At 38.6% G+C, this 22177-nt stretch overlaps 2 protein-coding genes across 3 annotated transcripts in view; one reads left to right on the top strand and one right to left on the bottom strand.

The window, feature by feature from the left end:
• Positions 1-22177, top strand: part of LOC102179751 (multidrug resistance-associated protein 4-like) — a 607813-nt gene that overhangs the window by 340456 nt on the left and 245180 nt on the right. The window lies entirely within an intron of this gene.
• Positions 1-22177, bottom strand: part of LOC108637248 (multidrug resistance-associated protein 4-like) — a 157816-nt gene that overhangs the window by 1292 nt on the left and 134347 nt on the right. The window contains 3 exon segments of the mRNA XM_018056286.1: positions 4039-4173; positions 12523-12628; positions 13066-13238. Of these exon segments, the coding sequence (XP_017911775.1) occupies positions 4039-4173; positions 12523-12628; positions 13066-13238 (414 nt within the window).

Here is a 22177-nt window from a genome sequence, read left to right as displayed (position 1 = left end):
TAAGTTAAGGAGAAAAATAAACCCTCCAAGAATGCTCAAGCTGCACTGGCTGAAATCTGAAGCTATTTCCATTGTAATGGAAACATTTAAAAATAAAGCTTTTGGTGGAGGTTGGGAGGGGGGTTAATTGCATACCATCACCCTCCTCCATTTTATTAAGCTAGCCATATTTTGTGATTATACCCTTTTGTACTCTTTTGTTGAGAATAAAAGGAAAAAAATTAATTTCATTTTCTATTGCTTGATATTCTTTCTAAAATCATCTGGTTCCTTTCTCCATAACCCTTCTCAATATAATTTTTATAAAGAAAAATATTATTTTTAGCAACTTTTAATTGAAAAGGCCTTTGTTTCATGGTCTGAAATATCTGAACTGAATACTGCAAAGGAACTTCAGTGGTTATGGATCCCTGATTTAGAGTCTCTAAAGCTATCTAGAAGAACTATGGGTATATTTGTTTTATTATTGGGAGACAAGGCTTCTGTCTACAGTCTTTTTAAAAAATGAGTCCACTTTTACACCATAAAACAGTATATTCTCAAAGCACTTAAGCATCTGCTCTCTCATTTGATCCCCGTAATAACTGTGAAGAAGCCAGCAGGGCGATAATCCCTGCTCTACGCACAGGTGAGGACCTGAGACTCAGAGACCTTAGAGAACACAAGCCTACATGGATGCTAAGTGCCTCCTCCACCTATTCAAACTGGTCCAGGCTCCTAGAGCTAGCACATTAGGATTTTATAACTACTGGATTGTATTAGGTGATTTCATGAATAGACAACATGACAGCTCTATTACACACTGGAAACAAGGAAACTTCAAAAAATCTCAACCAGGTCTGCTCCATCACAGAACAGAATGAATGGAAGGCATCTATCCTTTGTTACTGGCTGAACTGTCCCATAAAATTTTACGTTTAAGTCCTAAGCCACCCAGTACCTCAGAATGTGACTTTATTTGGAGACAGGGTCTTTAAAGAGGCAATATAGTTAAAGTGAAGTCATACAGGTGGGTCCTAATTTAATAGATGGGGTTCATATAAGAGTAGATCAGGATACAAACACACACAGAGAGTAGACCGTGTGAGGACAAAGAGAGAAGACGGCATCTCCAAGCCAAGGAGACAGATTTCAGAGGAAACCAACCCTGCCGACACCTTGACCTGAGACTTGCAGCCTGCAAGGATGCGAGGCAATAAGTTCCTGTTAAGTCACCTACTCTGTGGTATTTTGTATGGCAGCCCTAGCAAACTAAAAAACCCTTCAGCTTTATGTATCTAAAAGGTACTTTCTCTGCAATTTCATGGATCATCTAAAGGGGTCAATCAGACAGTGATCAGCTCACCTGAACTGTGTATTTTTAAAAATGTGACTTGGAAGCATCTTTTCTCAGATGGGTTTTCTTTTCAGATGAATGAATTCTGCTCTATTAGAGTGAAAACCTTGTTGGCTTAGGCTAATGTTCCCAGTGTTACAGCTCTCAACAATGCATTGATATCTGATGCTTTCACATTCAAAAAAGTGATAACCTGATAGCTCACCTAAGAGGATGCAGAGTATGCAGAAACAATGCCAAAAAGATGTTCAACTGGGATGAGAATCAAGGATTTCTTTCTGTAGAGGTAATCTGACCCAGTGGCAGGACTGGAATCCAAGAGTGATGTTCTGTCACCCTGTGAACTTGAGGAGCAGTGTTCTCAGACTCCACACAGAACACAGTACGTAGGACAGCACACAGGCTCCCCCAGCAATTGCCCCTCTGTGCTCCCTGGACCAGCTCCATGACCTTAGGTGAGACCTGGACCCACTCTCCTCATCCATGACATGGATGAAAATGGACCATCATGAGATTAAGTGAAATAATACATGTGAGAACTGTATAAATTATGAAGAACTACACAAATGTAACATCATTAATATTGTTAGAGTAGATGCAGGATTATTAGACCAGGAATCACAAGATTTCTAATTCTATGGCCTAGGTCTGCTCCTGTACGTATGTTACACTTGATTTAAAACATTCACTGAAAGAAAAGATTTCTAATTCTGAGTCTGCTGCAAATTAGCTTAACACTAGTTATATACATTGGGCCACCTTCCTTCTTAGGGGCCTTAGTTTCCTCACCTGTAAAATGAGGGTGTTGAATCCTATTATCTTATATTATCTGCACTGATCTAAAATTCTGTGATCTATTTCTTATTACTCAATGTCTTGATAACATATAACGATAACATAGTTTTCTTTTTAATTTATTTATTTTAATTGGAGGCTAATTACTTTACAATATTGTAGTGGTTTTTGCCATACATTGACATGAATCAGCCATGGGTGTACATGTGTTCCCCATCCTGAACCCCCCTCCCACCTCCCTCCCCATCTCATCCCTCAGGGTAATCCCAGTGCACCAGTCCTGAGCGTCCTGTCTCATGCATCGAACCTGGACTGGCAATCTGTTTTACATATGATAATATACATGTTTCAGTGCTATTCTCTCAAATCAAATAAAGACTTTGACACATAGGTGGGTACATCTCTTTTTGATGTGAAATGCCTAAGGTCAAAAGAGCAAAAGGGTTTTGGGATTCCTGGGTCTCTAGGTCTTAGGAGGGAAGGTCTGACTGGGAGACATTCTAGTAGATGAAAGCACTCTGTGAATTTCAGTCATAAAAAATACAGAGTTCTTTGTTCAACTTCTCAACATTGTATACAATATAAGCATTTATGAAAAGTTCAGAACACAGACTTCCCTGTCCCTAAATCTAGGTAAGAACTCCAACTCCACCAACTCTTCAGCCTGCTCTGTGACCCAGGCAATCTCCTATCCTATGAGCAGTGGAAGCCCCTGCTCTGCATTTCCTCTGTTTCTAAGGAGGACTGAGATGAGATTATGATGAAGGAAACTTAGACCACATTTTAGATAAATCTTTCATATAGAAGTACTTAAGATACTGGGACATGTTTTCTTTAAGACATATTTCAAATATTACACTAGTAATCTTATTCTATGCACAAGTGAAAATCTGGGAAATGCAGAAAAGTATTAAGAATGGAAAATACACCCATAATTTAATTCCCAGAAATAAATTTTTGATGGTTAAGCCTCATTGCAGGAAGCTGGAAGCCTCATCCCACCATGAACCATGAATGTCAAGGGGCAAGAATGCTAAACCTTTCTTCCTTCCCTCTATCTTCTCATCAACCCACTTCCACCTTGTTCCAGAAAGAATTACAGGCAGCTGTATGACGATGGCCAAGTCTCTTAAGCCAGACCTCAGTTACCATCTCACCTTTGTTAGGAAGATGTCACGTGACTCGAATGTTACCCATTGAGAATGTTCCTCAAACCACGTACAGTGCTTAGTGCTTCACACACCCCATCTCGGAGAAAGTGCTTTGCAAACCTTCAACACCATTCTGACTATAGAGTTAAGGAATTGTGAATTCTTGATTTGTCCTGATGACAATTTTACCTTCTAGCAGGTAGAGGAAGCATAGGAGGCAACTGGACCCAATTCTAAACAAGTAATTAGGGATAAAGTGATAATATCAGGTAGACGTTTTCCTTACAGATTAGAAAACAGAAGAGACCCACACCTTTCCCTGGTAGATCTTCCTAGAGCCAAAATATTCTAAACTGTTTTCCCTTAAACTCTCAAATTTCCTGGATATTCCTTGATAACACTTTTAGTACAAATGTGCCGAGCACCAATCAGAATGAATGTGAAAGGTCTGCAAAATGAGTTTACTGTGCTCTATGAGAATCTGAACTCAGAGTCCAAAGTGTGGAAAGTCCAATCTGACATCTCTCTCAGGCCCATGTGTATGCACACAGTAGAGCACACATATCCACCCCCAAATCTGCTGCAGAATCTCAGCAGTCCTGCCTTCAACCTGCAATGTGTTAAGACTCAATCATGAGACTTCCTCTGTGGAGACTTATAAGGGCACAGAGTGCTTGTTATCAGACCCCCAGTGGAGATTGTGAAGATTAAATCCTAGAAATGAACTTTAATTACAACTCCCCACAGCAGGCTCACCTATTTCACCCTTTCGGTGAGGGCAGCGACCTCGGCCTCACCCAGTTGTTGCACCATCTTGTAAAATAGGCTGTTTTTCTTCTGCAGCAAATTATGTAGCCTTTCACCTTCTCTATATATCCCTGAATCCAAAACCTGTTAACAGCAGAAGGAAACCCATTAGCATATAATATCTCCCAGTACCATATTACAGTCCAGATAATATTTCAAAATGGTGCAGGACAGGGAGAAAAGAGAGAATCTGTTTGGGTGTTTAGGACTGGCTGATGTTTAAATGGTCTGATTGCTCTGCTTTACTGGGCAGACAAAGGCCTAACCTGACCTTTTAATGTTACAATTTTTAATGAAAGGAGGAAAAGGACAGTTTTACTAGGATTACTGGTACTCTGTAGCATCTTATATTCTGCCCAGGGTATTTGGGGTTGTTATCTTTAGTGCTTTTAGCTCTCAGGCTCTGAACATTGAGGCAATTTATATAGATACACACAGTTTAGAAAACTGATTCAAGACAATCATCTAAAAAGTAGGTTTATGTCATACAAACCAGAGGGCAGTACCTTGACAACAAATTAAATGTCAAGTTAATTTGAGAAATCTGAGCAATATTGGGGGGGAAAAGAAAATGCTTTCAGAATTTATTTAGGGTCCTGGATTATGTCAGCTGCTAAGAGGAACGGAATCCCTTGTCTGAGAGGTTGAGATTCTTCTAGAAGTTGGCTGGGGTTGTGTTTTATTCTTCTGAGAGTGGAAGACTGGCAAAAAGAACTGGTACAGAAGCAGCTTTTACAGAATTGCTCTGCACAGAAGAAATCTCTAGAAATCCAGGTTTGTCTCTGGTAAGACTAAAGAAGCAAGTAAGAAACTGAGCTCTGAATTCCAGTGATCTCAGCTTGCAGAGTACATGGGGCAGCCTAGTCTTAATCGCCTAGGATCTGAATCTGTTTTTACAAATTATTATTATCTTTCTTATTTCCTTTCTCTTTCTCTCTTAAACCACCTCTCTTTCACCCCTTTTATTGCTCATTAATAAGTCTGTTAAATGGAAATTGAAAGCAAGAGGAAGGGGCTCTTAACTCTGCCTTTTGACTTATTAGTGACTTTGGTTAATGGTTCTGGGGAGAAAAAGTGTCTGATATAAATGGCCCAAATGATGTATACAAAAACAGTCCTGATGTTAAGCAGTACTCAAGTCTTCACTTAGGTCATGGTTAGAGTAAATGTATCTTTTTTTTTTTTTTTTTGAGTAAATGTATCTTAAGAGAATATGCTGGATCGGCTTCCTGGTGCCTCAGTGGTAAAAGAATCTGCATGACAATGCAGGAGTCACACCTTTGAGTCCTTGCCCTGGAAGATCCCACATGATGCAGAGCAACTAAATTTGTTATACAAGCATGTGCTCTAGAGTCTGGGAGCCACAACTGAACCCCTGTGTCACAACTACTGAAACCCACATGCCTAGAGCCTGTGCTCTGCAACAAGAGAAGCCACCACAATAAGAGGTCCTCACACTGCTCAAAGACTAGCTGCACTCATTGCAACTAGAGAAAAGCTTGTGCAGCAAGGAAGACCCAGCGCAGCCTAAAACAAATAAATAAATTTTTTTTAAGAGAATATTCTGGACCTCTAAACAAAATAGAGGTTGTTTTTCCATATCTAGGTATTTCAATTAATTTCATCATTTATCTTTAATTGGAAACATTTACTAAGTCTCATAAAGGCCATTTTCCTATTAATCATTTGCTTACTAAAGTGAATCATTGCTAAAGACAGCTTGCTCAAACAAGTCCAAGAATAATTGAATCTGTCTCACCCACATAATAATTTGAACACTCTGTAACTTGGCATACCAATTTATATGCCCTAAATGTGCAGTTTTACTTAAGCATAGCATAATAGAACATAACTGTTCTTCCCGATGTTGAATAATAAAAACTGCAGTTTTAAAACACTGGTCTCCATATATCTATGGTCAATTAATCTATGAAAGAGTAGACAAGAATGGAGAAAAATAGTTTCTTTGGTAAATAGTACTGGGAAAGCTGGACACCTGAAAATGAATGAAATTAGAACACTCACTCACACCATATACAAAAATAAGTTCAAAATGGTTTAAAGACCTAATATAAGACTGAGAACTATAAAACTAAAAGAAAACACAGGCAAAAGACTCTTTGACATAAATTGCAGCAAATATTTTCTTAGATCACTCTTCCCAAAGCAAAAACAAATTGGACCTAATCAAACTTAAAAGCCAAGGTTCATATCAGCAGCTACAAGACCTGAGAAGGGACACAGACTGAGAAAAGGCCAGAAATAGAAATTTATCAACTTAGCCTTTACATTCACTGGTTTGATCAAAGAGTCTAGATATTTCAGAACAAATAAACATAAAGCAAATCCAACTTCTCTGTATGTATAGAAAAATAGACATAACTTTGAATTTTTAACATCTTTTATAAGAAAACGTTCCAATAATTTTCCTCTGTCCCCACACACTTCCTGTAACCCAAGTTAAACTGTAAACTAAATCACACATTCAAGTTGGTATGATAACAATCCCTGAACCCCAGGACCTCTCCTGGAACCCCAAACTTGAATTGCTTATCAAGCTCTAGTAAGTTAAGTAAAAATACATTATGTTGGATGAGTCAGTCAGTTACATAAGCTCCATGAAGATGTGTTCATCAAGCTGTTATGCGCAGATATTCCCAGTAGCTGTCCAGGACATAAAAATGAAATGGACCCACTGTAAGGTGATTTTATCCATTTTCACTGTCAGGATGTCATCAGTGATATAGATGAGTACATGGAGAGATGGAGGACAGGAGAGGGTGGAGGAAAATCCTGACAAAAAGACAGTGGGAAATGATGACAAACAATAGAGATAGATCCCACTTAGCAATATGGAGAGTTGTGAGGGGAAAGACCTGTGACTCAGACCTCTGCCTTTGGCCACCAGGTGATGACACAGGACAGCTGTCCAACCCTGGAAGGTGGGTCCCTCTGGTAAAATGGTGCCTGTGATTTTCTCAGTGACTGGACAATGTGGGGGAAGTATTAACTCAAAATCATTTCTTAGGTCTTGAAATAATAAATCATTCTCTCACTGGGGGAATAATGAAGGTTGGGTCATAGTCACCTCCACAGCCGCTCTCTCATAACTGTTGCTTTTGCACATAAGTGGCCCCCTCATAAACTGTTTCTTCTCCCTGACTTTCTACCTCAGTGTTAGTTATCTCTCCTCTGAAAACTTGAATGAAATCTCTTGGCATGTTTTTGAAGGAGTTTTTTTCTTCTCCAGTGTTCCAATTGCAGCCATGCATGTTTATGAAATAAAAATTCCATGAAGGTGAGAAATAGAATTTAAGTAAAACTCTAGTTAGCTATGAGCTGTTTTGTGCTTTTCAGGTGAGGATGTTACATGCTTCAGGTTTTCATTTCTGTGAGAAAATTCTAAGAAGAGGTTTGAGTTGAGGAAGAAACATAAAGAGTATAGAACCATAAACTGACTATAAACAGAAAAGGTAGGATCTGAGTTGGCTCTGCTTTTGGTTCTTCATCATTCATTGGCAAAGAATACTCTAACTAGAGACAGTGAAAATGTTGACCACAGACAACAATACTGTCAGAGCAAGAGCAGACTGTCACACGTTCCCTTTGCTCATGTTACCAGGGAGAAGCCAGGTGATATGTAGACTGCAGTGAGCAGAGACTGGAGGGAAGAACTGTGCTGTTGGCTGCAGAGAAAGCAGGTTATGAGCACCAAGCTAATCCTGAAAACTACAGGAAAACCCTCCAATGTAGAGATAGTGGTGAGTCTTAGGATAAATAGCATTTCTAATTTGTCTGTCTTGCTCCACTGTTTTGTGGCAAGAGAGAAAGAAAGGAAGATAATATTAGCTGTCAAAATGACTCCATCATGTTTAATAAACTTAATATTGAGAGAACTTCTTTGTGAAACAGAATTCTAAGCCTGACAGATGAATGGTGCTTAATGAACTAAAGCAGGGTAAATCCCTTAGGAGAGACAACTCATAAACAAAGCTATTAATTAAGTCACAGTTGTTTCCCAACAAGCCCTTTCTCTGATTTACATACAGTAAACAATTGCACTCATCTCACTCGCTAGTAAAGTAATGCTCAAAATTCTCCAAGCCAGGGTTCAGTAGTACGTGAACTGTGAACTTTCAGATGTTAAAGCTGTTTTAGAAAAGGCAGAGGAACCACAGATCAAATTGCCAACATCTGCTGGATCATGGAAAAAGCAAGAGAGTTCCAGAAAAACATCTATTTCTGCTTTATTGACTATGCCAAAGCCTTTTACTTTGTGGAACACAAGAAACTGTGGAAAATTCTGAAAGAGATGGGAATATCAAACCATCTGACCTGCTTCTTGAGAAACCTATATGCAGGTGAGGAAGCAACAGTTATAACTGGACATGGAACAACAGACTGGTTCCAAATAGGAAAAGGAGTACGTCAAGGCTGTATATTGTCACCTTGCTTATTTAACTTATATGCAGAGTACATCATGAGAAACACTGAGCTGGAAGAAGCACAAGCTGAAATCAAGATTGCCGGGAGAAATATCAATAACCTCAGATATGCAGATGACACCACCCTTATGGCAGAAAGTGAAGAGGAACTAAAAAGCTCCCTGATGAAAGCGAAAGAGGAGAGTGAAAAATTTGGCTTAAAGCTCAACATTCAGAAAAAGAAGATCATGGCATCTGGTCCCATCACTTCATGGGAAATAGATGGAGAAACAGTGGAAACAGTGCCAGACTTTATTTTTTTTGGGGGGGGGGGGCTCCAAAATCACTGCAGATGGTGACTGCAGCCATGAAATTAAAAGATGCCTACTCCTTGGAAGAAGAGTTATGACCAACCTAGATAGCATATTCAAAAGCAGAGACATTACTTTGCCGACTAAGGTCCGTTTAGTCAAGGCTATGGTTTTTCCTGTGGTCATGTATGGATGTGAGAGTTGGACTGTGACGAAGGCTGAACACCGAAGAATTGATGCTTTTGAACTGTGGTGTTGGAGAAGACTCTTGAGAGTCCCTTGGACTGCAAGGAGATCCAACCAGTCCATTCTGAAGGAGATCAGCCCTGGGATGTCTTTGGAAGGAATGATGCTAAAGCTGAAACTCCAGTACTTTGGCCACCTCATGCGAAGAGTTGACTCATTGGAAAAGACTTTGATGCTGGGAGGGATTGGGGGCAGGAGGAGAAGGGGATGACCGAGGATGAGATGGCTGGATGGCATCACAGACTCGATGGATGTGAGTCTGAGTGAACTCCGGGAGATGGTGATGGACAGGGAGGCCTGGCGTGCTGCGATTCATGGGATCGCAAAGAGTCGGATACGACTGAGCGACTGAACTGAACTGAACTGAGATCTAGTTGAATAATTTTTTATGTAAAACAGAGTATTTTATTAGCAGAATTTTTATTCATTCTTAAAATTCCCCATGTCATTTATTAATTTTCTACAGCTTGGTTCTTAATAGCTGCCTAAAATTTCATCATAGAGTATAATTAATCTCAGATTTAGACATCTATATATTTTCCAAATTGTCACTCTTATCAAAAAATCTTGAAATGATTGGATGGTTATGGTTTTGTTTCAGTTCAGTTCAGTCGCTCGTCATGTCCCACTCTTTGTGGCCCATGAATCACAGCACGCCAGGCCTCCCTGTCCATCACCAACTCCCGGAGTTCACTCAGACTCACGTCCATCAAGTTGGTGATGCCATCCAGCCATCTCATCGTCTGTCGTCCCCTTCTCCTCCTGCCCCCAATCCCTCCCAGCATCAGAGTCTTTTCCAATGAGTCAACTCTTCACATGAGGTGGCCAAAGTATTGGAGTTTCGGCTTCAGCTTCAGTCCTTCCAATGAATACCCGGGACTGATCTCCTTCAGAATGGACTGGTTGGATCTCCTTGCAGTCCAAGGGACTCTCAAGAGTCTTCTCCAACACCACAGTTCAAAAGCATCAATTCTTCAGTGCTCAGCTTTCTTAACAGTCCAACTCTCACATCCATACATGACCACTGGGAAAACCATAGCCTTGACTAGACAGACCTTTGTTTTGCAAAGTAATATCTCTGCTTTTCAATATACTATCTAGGTTGGTCATAACTTTCCTTCCAAGGAGTAATTGTCTTTTAATTTCATGGCTGCAGTCAATATCTGCAGTGATTTTGGAGCCCCCCAAAATAAAGTCTGACATTGTTTCCACTGTTTCCCCATCTATTGCCCATGAAGTGACGGGACCAGATGCCATGATCTTCGTTTTCTGAATGTTGTGCTTTAAGCCAACTTTTCACTATCCTCTTTCACTTTCATCAAGAGGCTTTTGAGTTCCTCTTCACTTTGTGCCTTAAGGGTGGTGTCATCTGCATATCTGAGGTTATTGATATTTCTCCTGGCAATCTTGATTCCAGCTTGTGCTTCTTCAAGCCCAGCGTTTCTCATGATGTACTCTGCATAGAAGTTAAATAAGCAGGGTGACAATATACAGCCTTGACGTACTCCTTTTCCTATTTGGAACCATTCTGTTGTTCCATGTCCAGTTGTAACTGTTGCTTCCTGACCTGCATACAGATTTCTAGTGTTATCTAAATATTATTATAGCATTATACAACTGTTACTTTCTGGTAGTGGGTATTTTGTAATCTTCCATTTATGAGATTTTCTTTTATTTTCCTATTTCTATTTTGCATATTTGTTGCTTTTTCAAAGCAAAAAAATATTTTTATTTATTAGATTGAATTAAAAAATAAAATTAAAAAACACATCCATCTATCTTTGTGCAGTAGTATTCACTAGTGCAACAAAATGTACTTATTATACCTTCAGTTCAGTTCAGTTCAGTCACTCAGTCATGTCTGTCTTTATGTCCATGTTAAAGCTTCCAGAACAATCACCTGTTTTCCAGAAAGGAAAGAGGTACAGTGACCCTCAGTGTGGGTGCAGTTCCGGAACAATGTAGTGAACAGGGCAGTAAAGTGAGTCATATGAACGTTCTGGTTTCCCAGAGCACACAGGAGCTATGTTTACACTACGCTACCCTACCAAATATGTAATAGCATTATATCTGAGAAAACAATGTACAGACTTTAACCTAAAAACAATGTAATGCTAAAAAATACTAACCAATGAGGAGACTTCAGCAAGTCAGACCAGTAGCACTGATGTTACAGATCACCAGAACAACAATAACGATTGGGAAAAAGTTTGACATATAGTGGGAATTACCAAAAGGTGAGATAGAGACATGGAATGATCAAGTACTGTTTAAAAAATGGCGCCCATAGACTTGTTCAGTGCAGGGTCATGATAAACTCAATTCGTAAAAATGTAGTATCCAGGAAGTGCAATAAAACACGTTATTTCTATTTCTAAAGTAAGAAATACAAATAAGGTTCAAATTTGGAAAGGAATCCATCAAGGCTGTATATTGTCACTCTGCTTATTTAACATATATACAGAGTACATCATGCAAAATATCAGGCTGGATGAAGCTCAAGCTGGAATCAAGATTGCCGGGAGAAATATCAATAACCTCAGATATGCAGATGACAACACCCTTATGACAGAAAGCAAAGAGGAGCTAAAGAGCCTCTTGATGAAGGTGAAAGGGGAGAGTGAAAAAAGCTAGCTTAAAACTTAACATTCAAAAGATGAAGATCATGGCATCTGGTCCCATCACTTCATGGCAAATAGATGGGGAAACAATGGAAACAGTGACAAACTTGATATTCTTGGGCTCCAAAATCACTGTGAACAGTGACTGCAGCCATGAATTAAAAAGACACTTGCTCTTTGGAAGAAAAGCTATGACAAACCTAGAAAGCATATAAAAAGCTGAGACATTACTTTGCTGACAAAGGTCAGTCTAGTCAAAGCTATACGGTTTTCTCAGCAGTCATGTATGGATGTGAGAGTTGGACCATAAAGAAAACTGAGTACCAAATAATTGATGCTTTCAAACTGTGGTGCTGGAGAAGACTCTTGAGAGTCCTTTGGATTGAATGAATATCAAACCAATCAATCCTAAAGGAAATCAACCCTGAATATCCATTGGAAAGACTAATCTTGAAGCTGAAGCTCCAATATTTTGGCCACCTGATGAGAAGAGCTGACTCACTGGAAAAGACTCTGATGCTGGGAAAGATTGAAGGCAGGAGGAAAAGGGGATGATAGGGGATGGGATGGTTGGATGGCATCATGGACTCAATGGACATGCGTTTGAACAAACTGGGACATAATGAAAGACAGGGAGGTCTGGTATGCTGAACTCCATGGGGTCATGAAGAATCAGACATCAATGAGCGACTAAACAACAACAATTTTCAGGAAAGAGAGGAGAAACTAAGAGAAAATTACATTACTGGAGGTTCCTATCAAGTTTTACAAGGAAGGATATGTTTAGAAATTGAACGTAAATGAAAACAACTAAAATGGTGAGGGTCTTACCGATATCCATTGACAGTCAATGACATTGCTCAACCTGTGTGTGATGGTTAGCACAGTGCACTGGGCAAATTTCTCATGAATTTTTTCTTGTATTAACTCATCAGTTCTAGAATCAAAGAAATTGATTTAGTTCAGTTAAGACAGGAAAAGCAGACTTAAGACTTAAAAATATCATGATACTTTTATAATATTTTTTTAAATCAATACTTTAACATAAAATCTTGTTCCTAAAAACCTAAGTTTAAAAGGTCTATTTAGAAATTTAGTGTTTTTCATAAAATGATAGAAAATAGTCTTCCCTCAAAATTGCTTAAAACTATAAGGAGCTGGATTTAGATATCTAATTCTCTCAGGATGCTTCATAACAACATTAACCCCATATAACACATCTTGGTTTTTCCTTTGTTTTCTGGAATTACTATTGGCAACAGATATCCATCAGGCCAAGAGAACACTCAGAAACATTTCTAAGCATCACTAAATGCTTTCCATTTACCACATTTAGAAGTCAGATTCAAGGTTTCCTGGGTTTTAGCTCCATACCTTGGATCCACGTTTGATGTGGCTTTGTCCATAATCAATATCTGATTTTTCTTGAGAAGAGCCCTGGCAAGGCACACCAGTTGTCTCTGTCCAACACTCAAGTTCAACCCTGATTCTGCTAATTCAGTATTCATTTTACCAGGAAGATGCTCAATGGTGTCTTTAAGTTGCACCTGTGGATACAGAAAGAATGACATTTTCCTAAGTAAACTGTTACTGAAGTGGACAAGCCTCTTACACATTAGAACTTTGACACCCTTAGGACTTCTTATGCATCTTACATGTACAGCCAGGTGATGGGGAGAGCTCTTTCTAAACAGCGTTCACTGAGAAAGATAGTGTAGTCAAGTCAGGACAGAAAGATCTCAGTGTCCCCCATCCCTGCCACAGGACATCCTCCAGAAACTTCACCTAGGGATTAGTTAAGGAAGTCTCTCAAATAATGAAGCTATTTCTCCCAATGTAGTTTAAACAGAAAAATTAAAACATTCTTTATGGTTGAGTCAAGTTTCCCAAGGTTCATTTTGCATAGGAGTTGGCACATTAGAGAAAAACTTCAAAAATTTTTACAGTGTCTTTGATATAATCTTACCAGCACATCTGGTGAAGTTTCAAATACACAAATTCAAACAATGGCAAACTGCACCTTATACATCAGTAACCTGGAACCTCTTCTGGTGATGGTTCTTTCCCAACTTTAATTCTATAAATAGTGGACCAATCAAGTGCATTTTTCTCAGTGTCATGAATGTCTTGCAGTGAGTGAAAACTCACAAAAAATAAGACACAACATCTTATTTCCCCCAGAATATAGATATAGGTGATGTTTATATTAATCTATCTTCATAAAATTGTACTCATAAGATTAGAAAAAAACAAAATTGTAACTGCCAAAGATAATCTGAAAGTACATTTGGTGGTAGGGGTCAGTTCAATAAATATTTGTTTTGGAAAAGTAGAGCAAGAACTAAACTCAGGCTATATTTGAAGAATAAAGAAGAAATACACTTGAAATTAAGAGACCAACAGATTGATGAGTGATGGCTGATAAGTTATCTGACACATTATACAGTCAGATTACAGCACACCAAGGGTGAGTGAACAGTGTTCATTTTTCAGGTATCCTAAATGCTGAAGCACATCAATAAATGTGAACCTGAGTTGTGCTCCTGATGGAGTCCAATCCCATGAAAGGGGAATTCTGAGTTAGGATTAAATATAGTACTGTTATGTAGCATTAACATGAAAAGTACACAAAATCTAAAGGGTAAGATTTGGATTGTGGTGCAAGTGGTTGGACTTACTTAAGACTGACATTCTGATTCACACTTGCCTCTGACTTGGATGACATCTCATCACTAATTTCATTTTATACTTTTCTTTGGTTTATTCATATTTCCTCATGAGGGAAAAGGGTTGTGAAGGGAAATGCTTTTCAGAAAATTCAGTTTTATGAGAGTCTATCTTCATTTATGAAGTCAGGGATGGTTATGAGCATATATGTATGGCAAAACCAATACAATACTGTAAAGTACTTAATCTCCAATTAAAATAAATAAATTTATATTAAAAAGAGAATATATGAATATAAAAGCTTTCTGTAGTAATGACAAAATCAATTTATCAGTCAGTCAGTTCAGCCGCTCAGTCGTGTCCGACTCTTTGTGACCCCATGAATCGCAGCAAGCCAGGCCTCCCTGTCCATCACCATCTCCCAGAGTTCACTCAGACTCACATCCATCGAGTCAGCGATGCCATCCAACCATCTCATCCTCGGTCATCCCCTTCTCCTCCTGCTCCCAATCCCTCCTGGCATCAGAGTCTTTTCCAATGAGTTAACTCTTTGCATGAGGTGGGCAAAGTATTGGAGTTTCAGCTTTAGCATCATTCCTTCCAAAGAAATCCCAGGGCTGATCTTCAGAATGGACTGGTTGGATCTCCTTGCAGTCCAAGGGACTCTCAAGAGTCTTCTCCAACACCACAGTTCAAAAGCATCAATTCTTTGGTGCTCAGCCTTCTTCACAGTCCAACTCTCACATCCATACTTGACTACTGGAAAAACCATAGCCTTGACTAGATGGACCTTAGTTGGCAAAGTAATGTCTCTGCTTTTGAATATGCTATCTAGGTTGGTCATAACTTTCCTTCCAAGGAGTAAGCATCGTTTAATTTCATGGCTGCAGTCACCATCTGCAGTGATTTTGGAGCCAAAAAAAATAAAGTCTGACACTGTTTCCACTGTTTCTCCATCTATTTCCCATGAAGTGATGGGACCAGATGCCATGATCTTTGTTTTCTGAATGTTGAGCTTTAAGCCAACTTTTTAACTCTCCTCTTTTACTTTCCTCAAGAGGCTTTTTAGTTCCTCTTCACTTTCTGCCATAAGGGTGGTGTCATCTGCATATCTGAGGTTATTGATATTTCTCCTGGCAATCTTGATTCCAGCTTGTGTTTCTTCCAGTCCAGCATTTCTCATGATGTACTCTGCACAGAAGTTAAATAAGAAGGGTGACAATATACAGCCTTGACGTACTCCTTTTCCTATTTGGAACCAGTCTGTTGTTCCATGTCCAGTTCTAACTGTTGCTTCCTGACCTGTGCACAGATTTCTCAAGAGGCAGGTTAGGTGGTCTGGTATTCCCATCTCTTAAAGAATTTTCCACAGTTTATTGTGATCCACACAGTCAAAAGCTTTGGCATAGTCAATAAAGCAGAAATAGATATTTTTCTGGAACTCTCTTGTTTTTTCCACGATCCAGCAGATGTTGGCAATTTGATCTCTGGTTCCTCTGCCTTTTTTAAAACCAGCTTGAACATCAGGGAGTTAACAGTTCACATATTGCTGAAGCCTGGCTTGGATAATTTTGAGCATTACTTTACTAGTGTGTGAGATGGGTGCAACTGTGTGGTAGTTTGAACATTCTTTGGCATTGCCTTTCTTTGGGATTGGAATGAAAACGGACCTTTTCCAGTCCTGTGGCCACTGCTGAGTTTTCCAAATTTGCTGGCATATTGAGTGCAGCACTTTCACAGCATCATCTTTCAGGATTTGAAATAGCTCAACTGGAATGCCATCACCTCCACTAGCTTTGTTCATAGTGATGCTTTCTAAGGCCCACTTGACTTCACATTCCAGGATGTCTGGCTCTAGATGAGTGATCACACCATCGTTATTATCCGGGTCGTAAAGGTCCTTTTTGTACAGTTCTTCTGTGTATTCTTGCCACCTCTTCTTAATATCTTCTGCTTCTGTTAGGTCCATACCATTTCTGTCCTTTATCGAGCCCATCTTTGCATGAAATGTTACGTTGGTATCTCTAATTTTCTTGAAGAGAGCTCTAGTCTTCCCCATTCTGTTGTTTTCCTCTATTTCTTTGCATTGATCGCTGAAGAAGGCTTTCTTATGTCTTGCTGCTATTCTTTGGAACTCTGCATTCAGATGCTTAAATCTTTCCTTTTCTCCTTGGCTCTTTGCTTCTCTTCTTTTCACAGCTATTTGCAAGGCTTACTCAAGTATTAAAAAGGACAATAGAAGCAGAGACAATGATAACTAGGAGTTACAACTAGGGAATCTGAAAACATACTAGATAATAGTATAATATTACTATGAAATTTATTGATTGAGATAACTGTGTTAGGACATATGAAAGAATGTCCTTGTTCTTACAAGGTGTACATTTATGTATTTCAAGGTGCAATGCAACTCTTAATAAACATTTATACAACTTACAAACAATTCAGTAAAATACAGATTATAGAAGAGATGGAGAAAACATGGGGAGACACTAACAGCCGATGAATCAGGTGAAGGTGTATATGTGTTCATCATACTATTCCTTCCATGTTCTTGTGATTTGAAATTTTAAAAACAAAAAATTGGAGGCTTGGGACTCCCTGGTGGTCCAGTGGTTAAGAATCTACCTGCCAATGAAGAGGACATGGGTTTCATCCCTGATTCAGGAAGATTCAACACTTGGCATGGAGCAAGAAAACCCACATGCCACAACTACTGAGCCCACACTTTAGAGCCCACAGGCTGCAACCTCTGAGCCTGCAGGCCACAGTACTGAAGCCTGTGTGCTCCAGAGCCCAAGTGCCACAACAGGAGAAGCCATGTCAGTGAGAAGCTGTGCATCACAATGAAGAGTAGCCTCTGTCTGCCGCAACTCGAGAAAGCCTGCAAGCAGAAAAGAAGAACCAGCATAGAAAAAACAAAAATGGAGACTTGAAGCCAGACAGCCTGGGCATAAGTCCTGCCTGGCTCTGCCAACTGGGCAAGTTACTAAACTTACTCTACCTTAGCTTCCTAAACTCTAAGACTAATATCATAATTATAAATATGGGTACCTCCTAAGATTGATAGAGTATAAAATGAAACAGTACATATAGAATTTATGACAGATCAATAGATATTAATAATGCTGTCAGCTAGCCTCTCTTCATGTTCTGCTCCATTTTCCTCCTTTGCATGTATCAGCTCTGAGCCCTTGTTACATATGCACTGGCTTGTTTTCCATCTTCTCCAAGAGACTTAAGCTCCAAAAGGGTAGAGACGTTGTCTTCTGATGACTGTGATAGCCCCAGAATCTGCAACACTGCCTGTCTAACAAGCTCTCAGGAGATATTTGTTGGCTGTATGAATGAAGGCATGAGTGAAACTCATTGTGTGACATATCTATTCCTATAAATTAGAAAATAAAACACACAGATAAATAACTTAAATATAACACCATTTTCTCATTAAGTGTAAATGTAAAAGGAATATATTCTTATAACACTTAACTGGCTCCAAGATATCACGACCTCACATTTTAAACAGTGGAAAGCACTGAAAAAGTTATGATTTAAGGAAAACAATGTAAATAATACTATCCAAAACTATACATCTCAGTACGGAATCCTTCAGACTGTTTTTGAGTTTGGGAAAATAATATAGAAAAATTGAAAAATAATACACTGAAATTGAAGGCACCCTATTTCTGTCACCATAAACATTTTCACTGTAACCTACTACATGTACTCTATCTAGCAGCCAGGCACCAACACCCCTCACAGGAGGTCAACAGAGATGTCAGATAGTTTCTATATTTTGTGGAACCTTCTTACTTTTCAAAAGGAAAGGCTGATGTGGGCTGGAAGGAGATGCTGAAATGCAATCAACTGATGGGGAAGAGCTTCTACTAGAGCAGGACCAGCAGTAAAGGAAGTAAACGGAGAGCCCGTTCACCTTAATACAAGGCCCAGATAATGGACATGTGATCTGTCTCCACCGCAAGGACTGAACCACATGGTTTCTGATACACAGGCTGCTGATGTCCAGGTTTCTGTATCTTAGTTTCCTGTGTGATGAGACACACTTCTGTCTAAACAGAGATACGATCAATATCAAACATTTGACTGGATGATTTCTTCCCCAGTTTTGACAGGACAGGCCATATGCTTAATTTCACATTCCAGAATCTATGTGTTGTTTGTTTGTTTGTTTTTAACAGAAGCAACACATTGGTGATTCATTTTGAGTTTTATCTACTGTGCTCTTTTAACCTTTGAGTGATAAAGTGCTTCATTTTCAGGTACATTCAATATTACATTTGTGGTTTTGCCTCTGCTCTTTAGTGCCCTAATCAACATTAATTTCTGATAAACTTTTGTCAATTTATAGCAAAGTGGCTAGTTTTCAGTATACAAAAAAATGTATTTTCAGCATATTTTGAAAAATAACCAAGATGAGATGGGCAGTATCCATAGAACTGTCTCCCTTCTGAACGTCCATCTCTGCCAAGGAAGGAGGAGGAAACAGAATTAGAATTAAAAGAGGAAAACATAGTGATTCCCTCCATCTTGCTCTCAGGCCAGCTCAGTGAGTTTGGGTTCACATGTCCAGTTTGATATTATATACAAACTAGTAACTAGGGCTTCGAATTCATTTAAAAAATGACCTCATTGATTTAGTGATCACCTCTTAGAGTGACAGGCTTTCCAGGTGATTCAGTGGTTATGAATCCTCCTGCCAAATGCAGGAAATGCAAGAGATGCAGGTTCAATACCTGGTTCGGGAAGATCCGCTGGAGTAGGGAATAGCAACCCACTCCAGTATTTCTTGCCTGAAAATCTCCATGGACAGATGAGTCTGGCGGGCCACAGTTCCACAGAGGGTCACAGAGTCGGACACGACTGAGCATGCACACGCACACACTGAGTGATAAATCATCCCATTATTCTATTTCTTTAGGAATTTTTCTTTATCACATCTGTATGGTTTTCAATGAAAGGTTTGGTAGGTCTTCTTTAAAACAGTCATAAAGCAGAAGTTCCTAGAGAAATACAATGATGGGATGACATCTCTAGTTTTGGGATATTACCAAAATTATGAGGGTCAATTCCACAAGAAATACATGGAAACCACATACTTCACTTTTGAAATAAACTTACATCTATTTCTTTTTATAGAAAGTTCCAAATGTAGTTTAAATAAAGGTAGATCTTAGTATTATCTACCCCTTTACCAATTCATCATTTTTGGAATTTAGATTAACGTTGCCTCTCTGTCTATTGAACAATGTATTCTAAAATTCTAGACTAATTTTTCTACCTGAGAATCTGTGAAAAAATATAAACCAATACAATATTGTATTGGTAATTAACCTCCAACTAAAATAAATAAATTTATTTAAAAAAATATATATATATATCAGCTGGGAAACAAATATTATAATTAGCCTACAATTAAAATAAATAAATTTTTAAAAAAAAGAAAAATAATTTACCAGTATTTACAGTTTTCTTTTTAAGAGGTCATAAATTCACCATTAAATCTGTCCTGTGAATTCAAGATTCATGGATCATCCTATCTTTTTACATTTGATGGTTAACTGCTCTCCTCTCTTCTTGTCTAGAATTTCACTATAGACTCACAAACTTAAATGAAATCAGAGATGTGCTACTTTTTGGGCAGGAGAAGGTAAAGCAATTGACCCAATTTAGGAAAACAAAATCCCCACGTTGCTGGAAAGCCTGGTGGGTGTGTAAAGACTCAGTGTTGAAATCCTTCAGAAACTAGAATTACTGGCTAGAAATTGCACAATCTCCAAATCTGCCTGCTCACAGTCAAGGCTCATCTACCTATTATAGACTTCGCAGTTTCCTGAAATGGTAAGACTAAATGACAAACACAGCAATTCAAAACAACACGAACAATCACTCAGATTTGTGTAACAACAACAACAACAACAACAAATTAAAGAACTATGCCACACTTTCCTGAAATGACGAGAGCAATCAAAAAGTTATTAGTTATTTATGTCAAAGAGTGTTTTTCCTTTGTTTCCTTTAAGAGTTTTATTGTGTCTGGTCTTACATTTAGGTCTTTAATCCATTTTGAGTTTAGTTTTGTATATGGTATTAGGGAGTGCCCTAGTTTCATTCTTTTACATGTAGCCATCCACTTTTCCCAGCACCGCTTACTGAAGCAACCTCTTTTCTCCATTCTGTATTCTTGCTTCCTTTGTCATAGACTAGGTGATCACAGGTATGTGAGTTCATCTCTAGGCTCTCTATACCGTTCCATTGATCTATATTTCTGTTTTTTGTGCCAATACCATATCATCTTGATTACTGTAGCTCTGCATTGAGTTTGTCAAAAAGTTCATTTGGGTTTTACTATAACATGTTATGTAATTAATTTTTTGGCCAACTTAATAATGTAGTCTGAAATCAAAGAACCTAATTTCTCCAGTTTCATTTTTTATTTCTTAAGATTGCTTTGGCTATTTGGGATCTTTTGTGTTTCCATACAAATTGTAAAAATTTAAGCTCTGATTCTTTTTTTTTTAAGCCCTAATTCTATGAAAAATATAATTGGTAATTTGACAGGGATTGTATTGAATCTGTAGATTCTTGGGTAGTACAGTCATTTTCACAATATTGATTCTTCAAATCCGAGAACGTGATATATCCTTCAATCTGTGTCATCTTTGCTTTCCTTTGTCAGTATCTTACAGTTTTCTGAGTACTGGTCTTTGCCTCCTTAGGCAGGTTTATTCTTAGGTATTTTATTCTTTTTGTTGCAATGGTAATGCAAATTAGGATTGTTTCCTAATTTCTCTTTCTGATCTTTCATTGTTAATTTATAGGAATGCACCTGCTTACTTTTTAAAACCAAGAGACTGGACTAGGTCTTATGAGAAATTCAAAGACAGTCTATGGTATAGAAGTCTAGAGTTTCTGCCATCAGTAGAATTGATTTGCAAAACAACTGCAAATACACAAAATAATTTGCATTAAATATTCAAACCAACAGCAAGTTAATAGGCAAAAATGTTTCACGCAAGGGTGAGGGAATTCAAAGAAGCGGGGCAAGGGGAGACATGACACAAGGGACAGAAAATTCTCCGGAAATGAACCTCTCCATATGAAAGCTCAGCACATTCTCCAGGGTTCTGTTACCTGCATTCATGCTGCAGCATTAAAGTGACATAATCACCAATAAATAATCATTCTCACATTCCAGGGCTTCCCTGGTGGCTCAGACAGTAAAGAATCTGCCTGCGATGTGGGAGACTCAGGTTCGATCCCTGGGTTGGAAAGATCCCCTGGACAAGGGAATGGCAACCCACTCCAGTATTCTTGCCTGGAGAATTCCATGGACAGAGAAGCCTAGCAGGCGACTGTCTGTGGGGTTGTAAAGAGTCAGATATGACTGCACGAATCTCTGTCTTCTGCCTTATTCTCACATTCCAACTCTATAATATACTTTTATAAGCACTTTACTATGAAACTTCCTCATTTTATTGGTCTGATCTCCTTCATATCTTTCAGTTAGTAATGAAAAACTACTATTGTTTCCACTTAGTAGATGTTCCCTAAGACCAGAGGAATAAAAATAATATTGGAGGGTAGTTAAGGTAACTATATCACTAGATCACAAGTAGAATTTGATCCCACAGCTTTATCATCTAATTTAGTGCTCTACTAAGGACAAGATAATGTGCTATCATTCAGGGTTTTAAGGAAAAAGCTAAAATGGGAACATCACATTATATTGTTGGTTTTCATCATCATCAATTTAGAAACATTTTAAGTGCACACATGTCATCAATGTTCTTCTAAGAGA

This window comes from Capra hircus, chromosome 12, assembly GCF_001704415.2.
Source record: "Capra hircus breed San Clemente chromosome 12, ASM170441v1, whole genome shotgun sequence".
Taxonomy (NCBI): Eukaryota; Metazoa; Chordata; class Mammalia; order Artiodactyla; family Bovidae; genus Capra; species Capra hircus.
The sequence above is the reverse complement of the archived record's forward strand: the minus strand, read 5'-3'. Positions and strand labels throughout refer to the sequence as shown.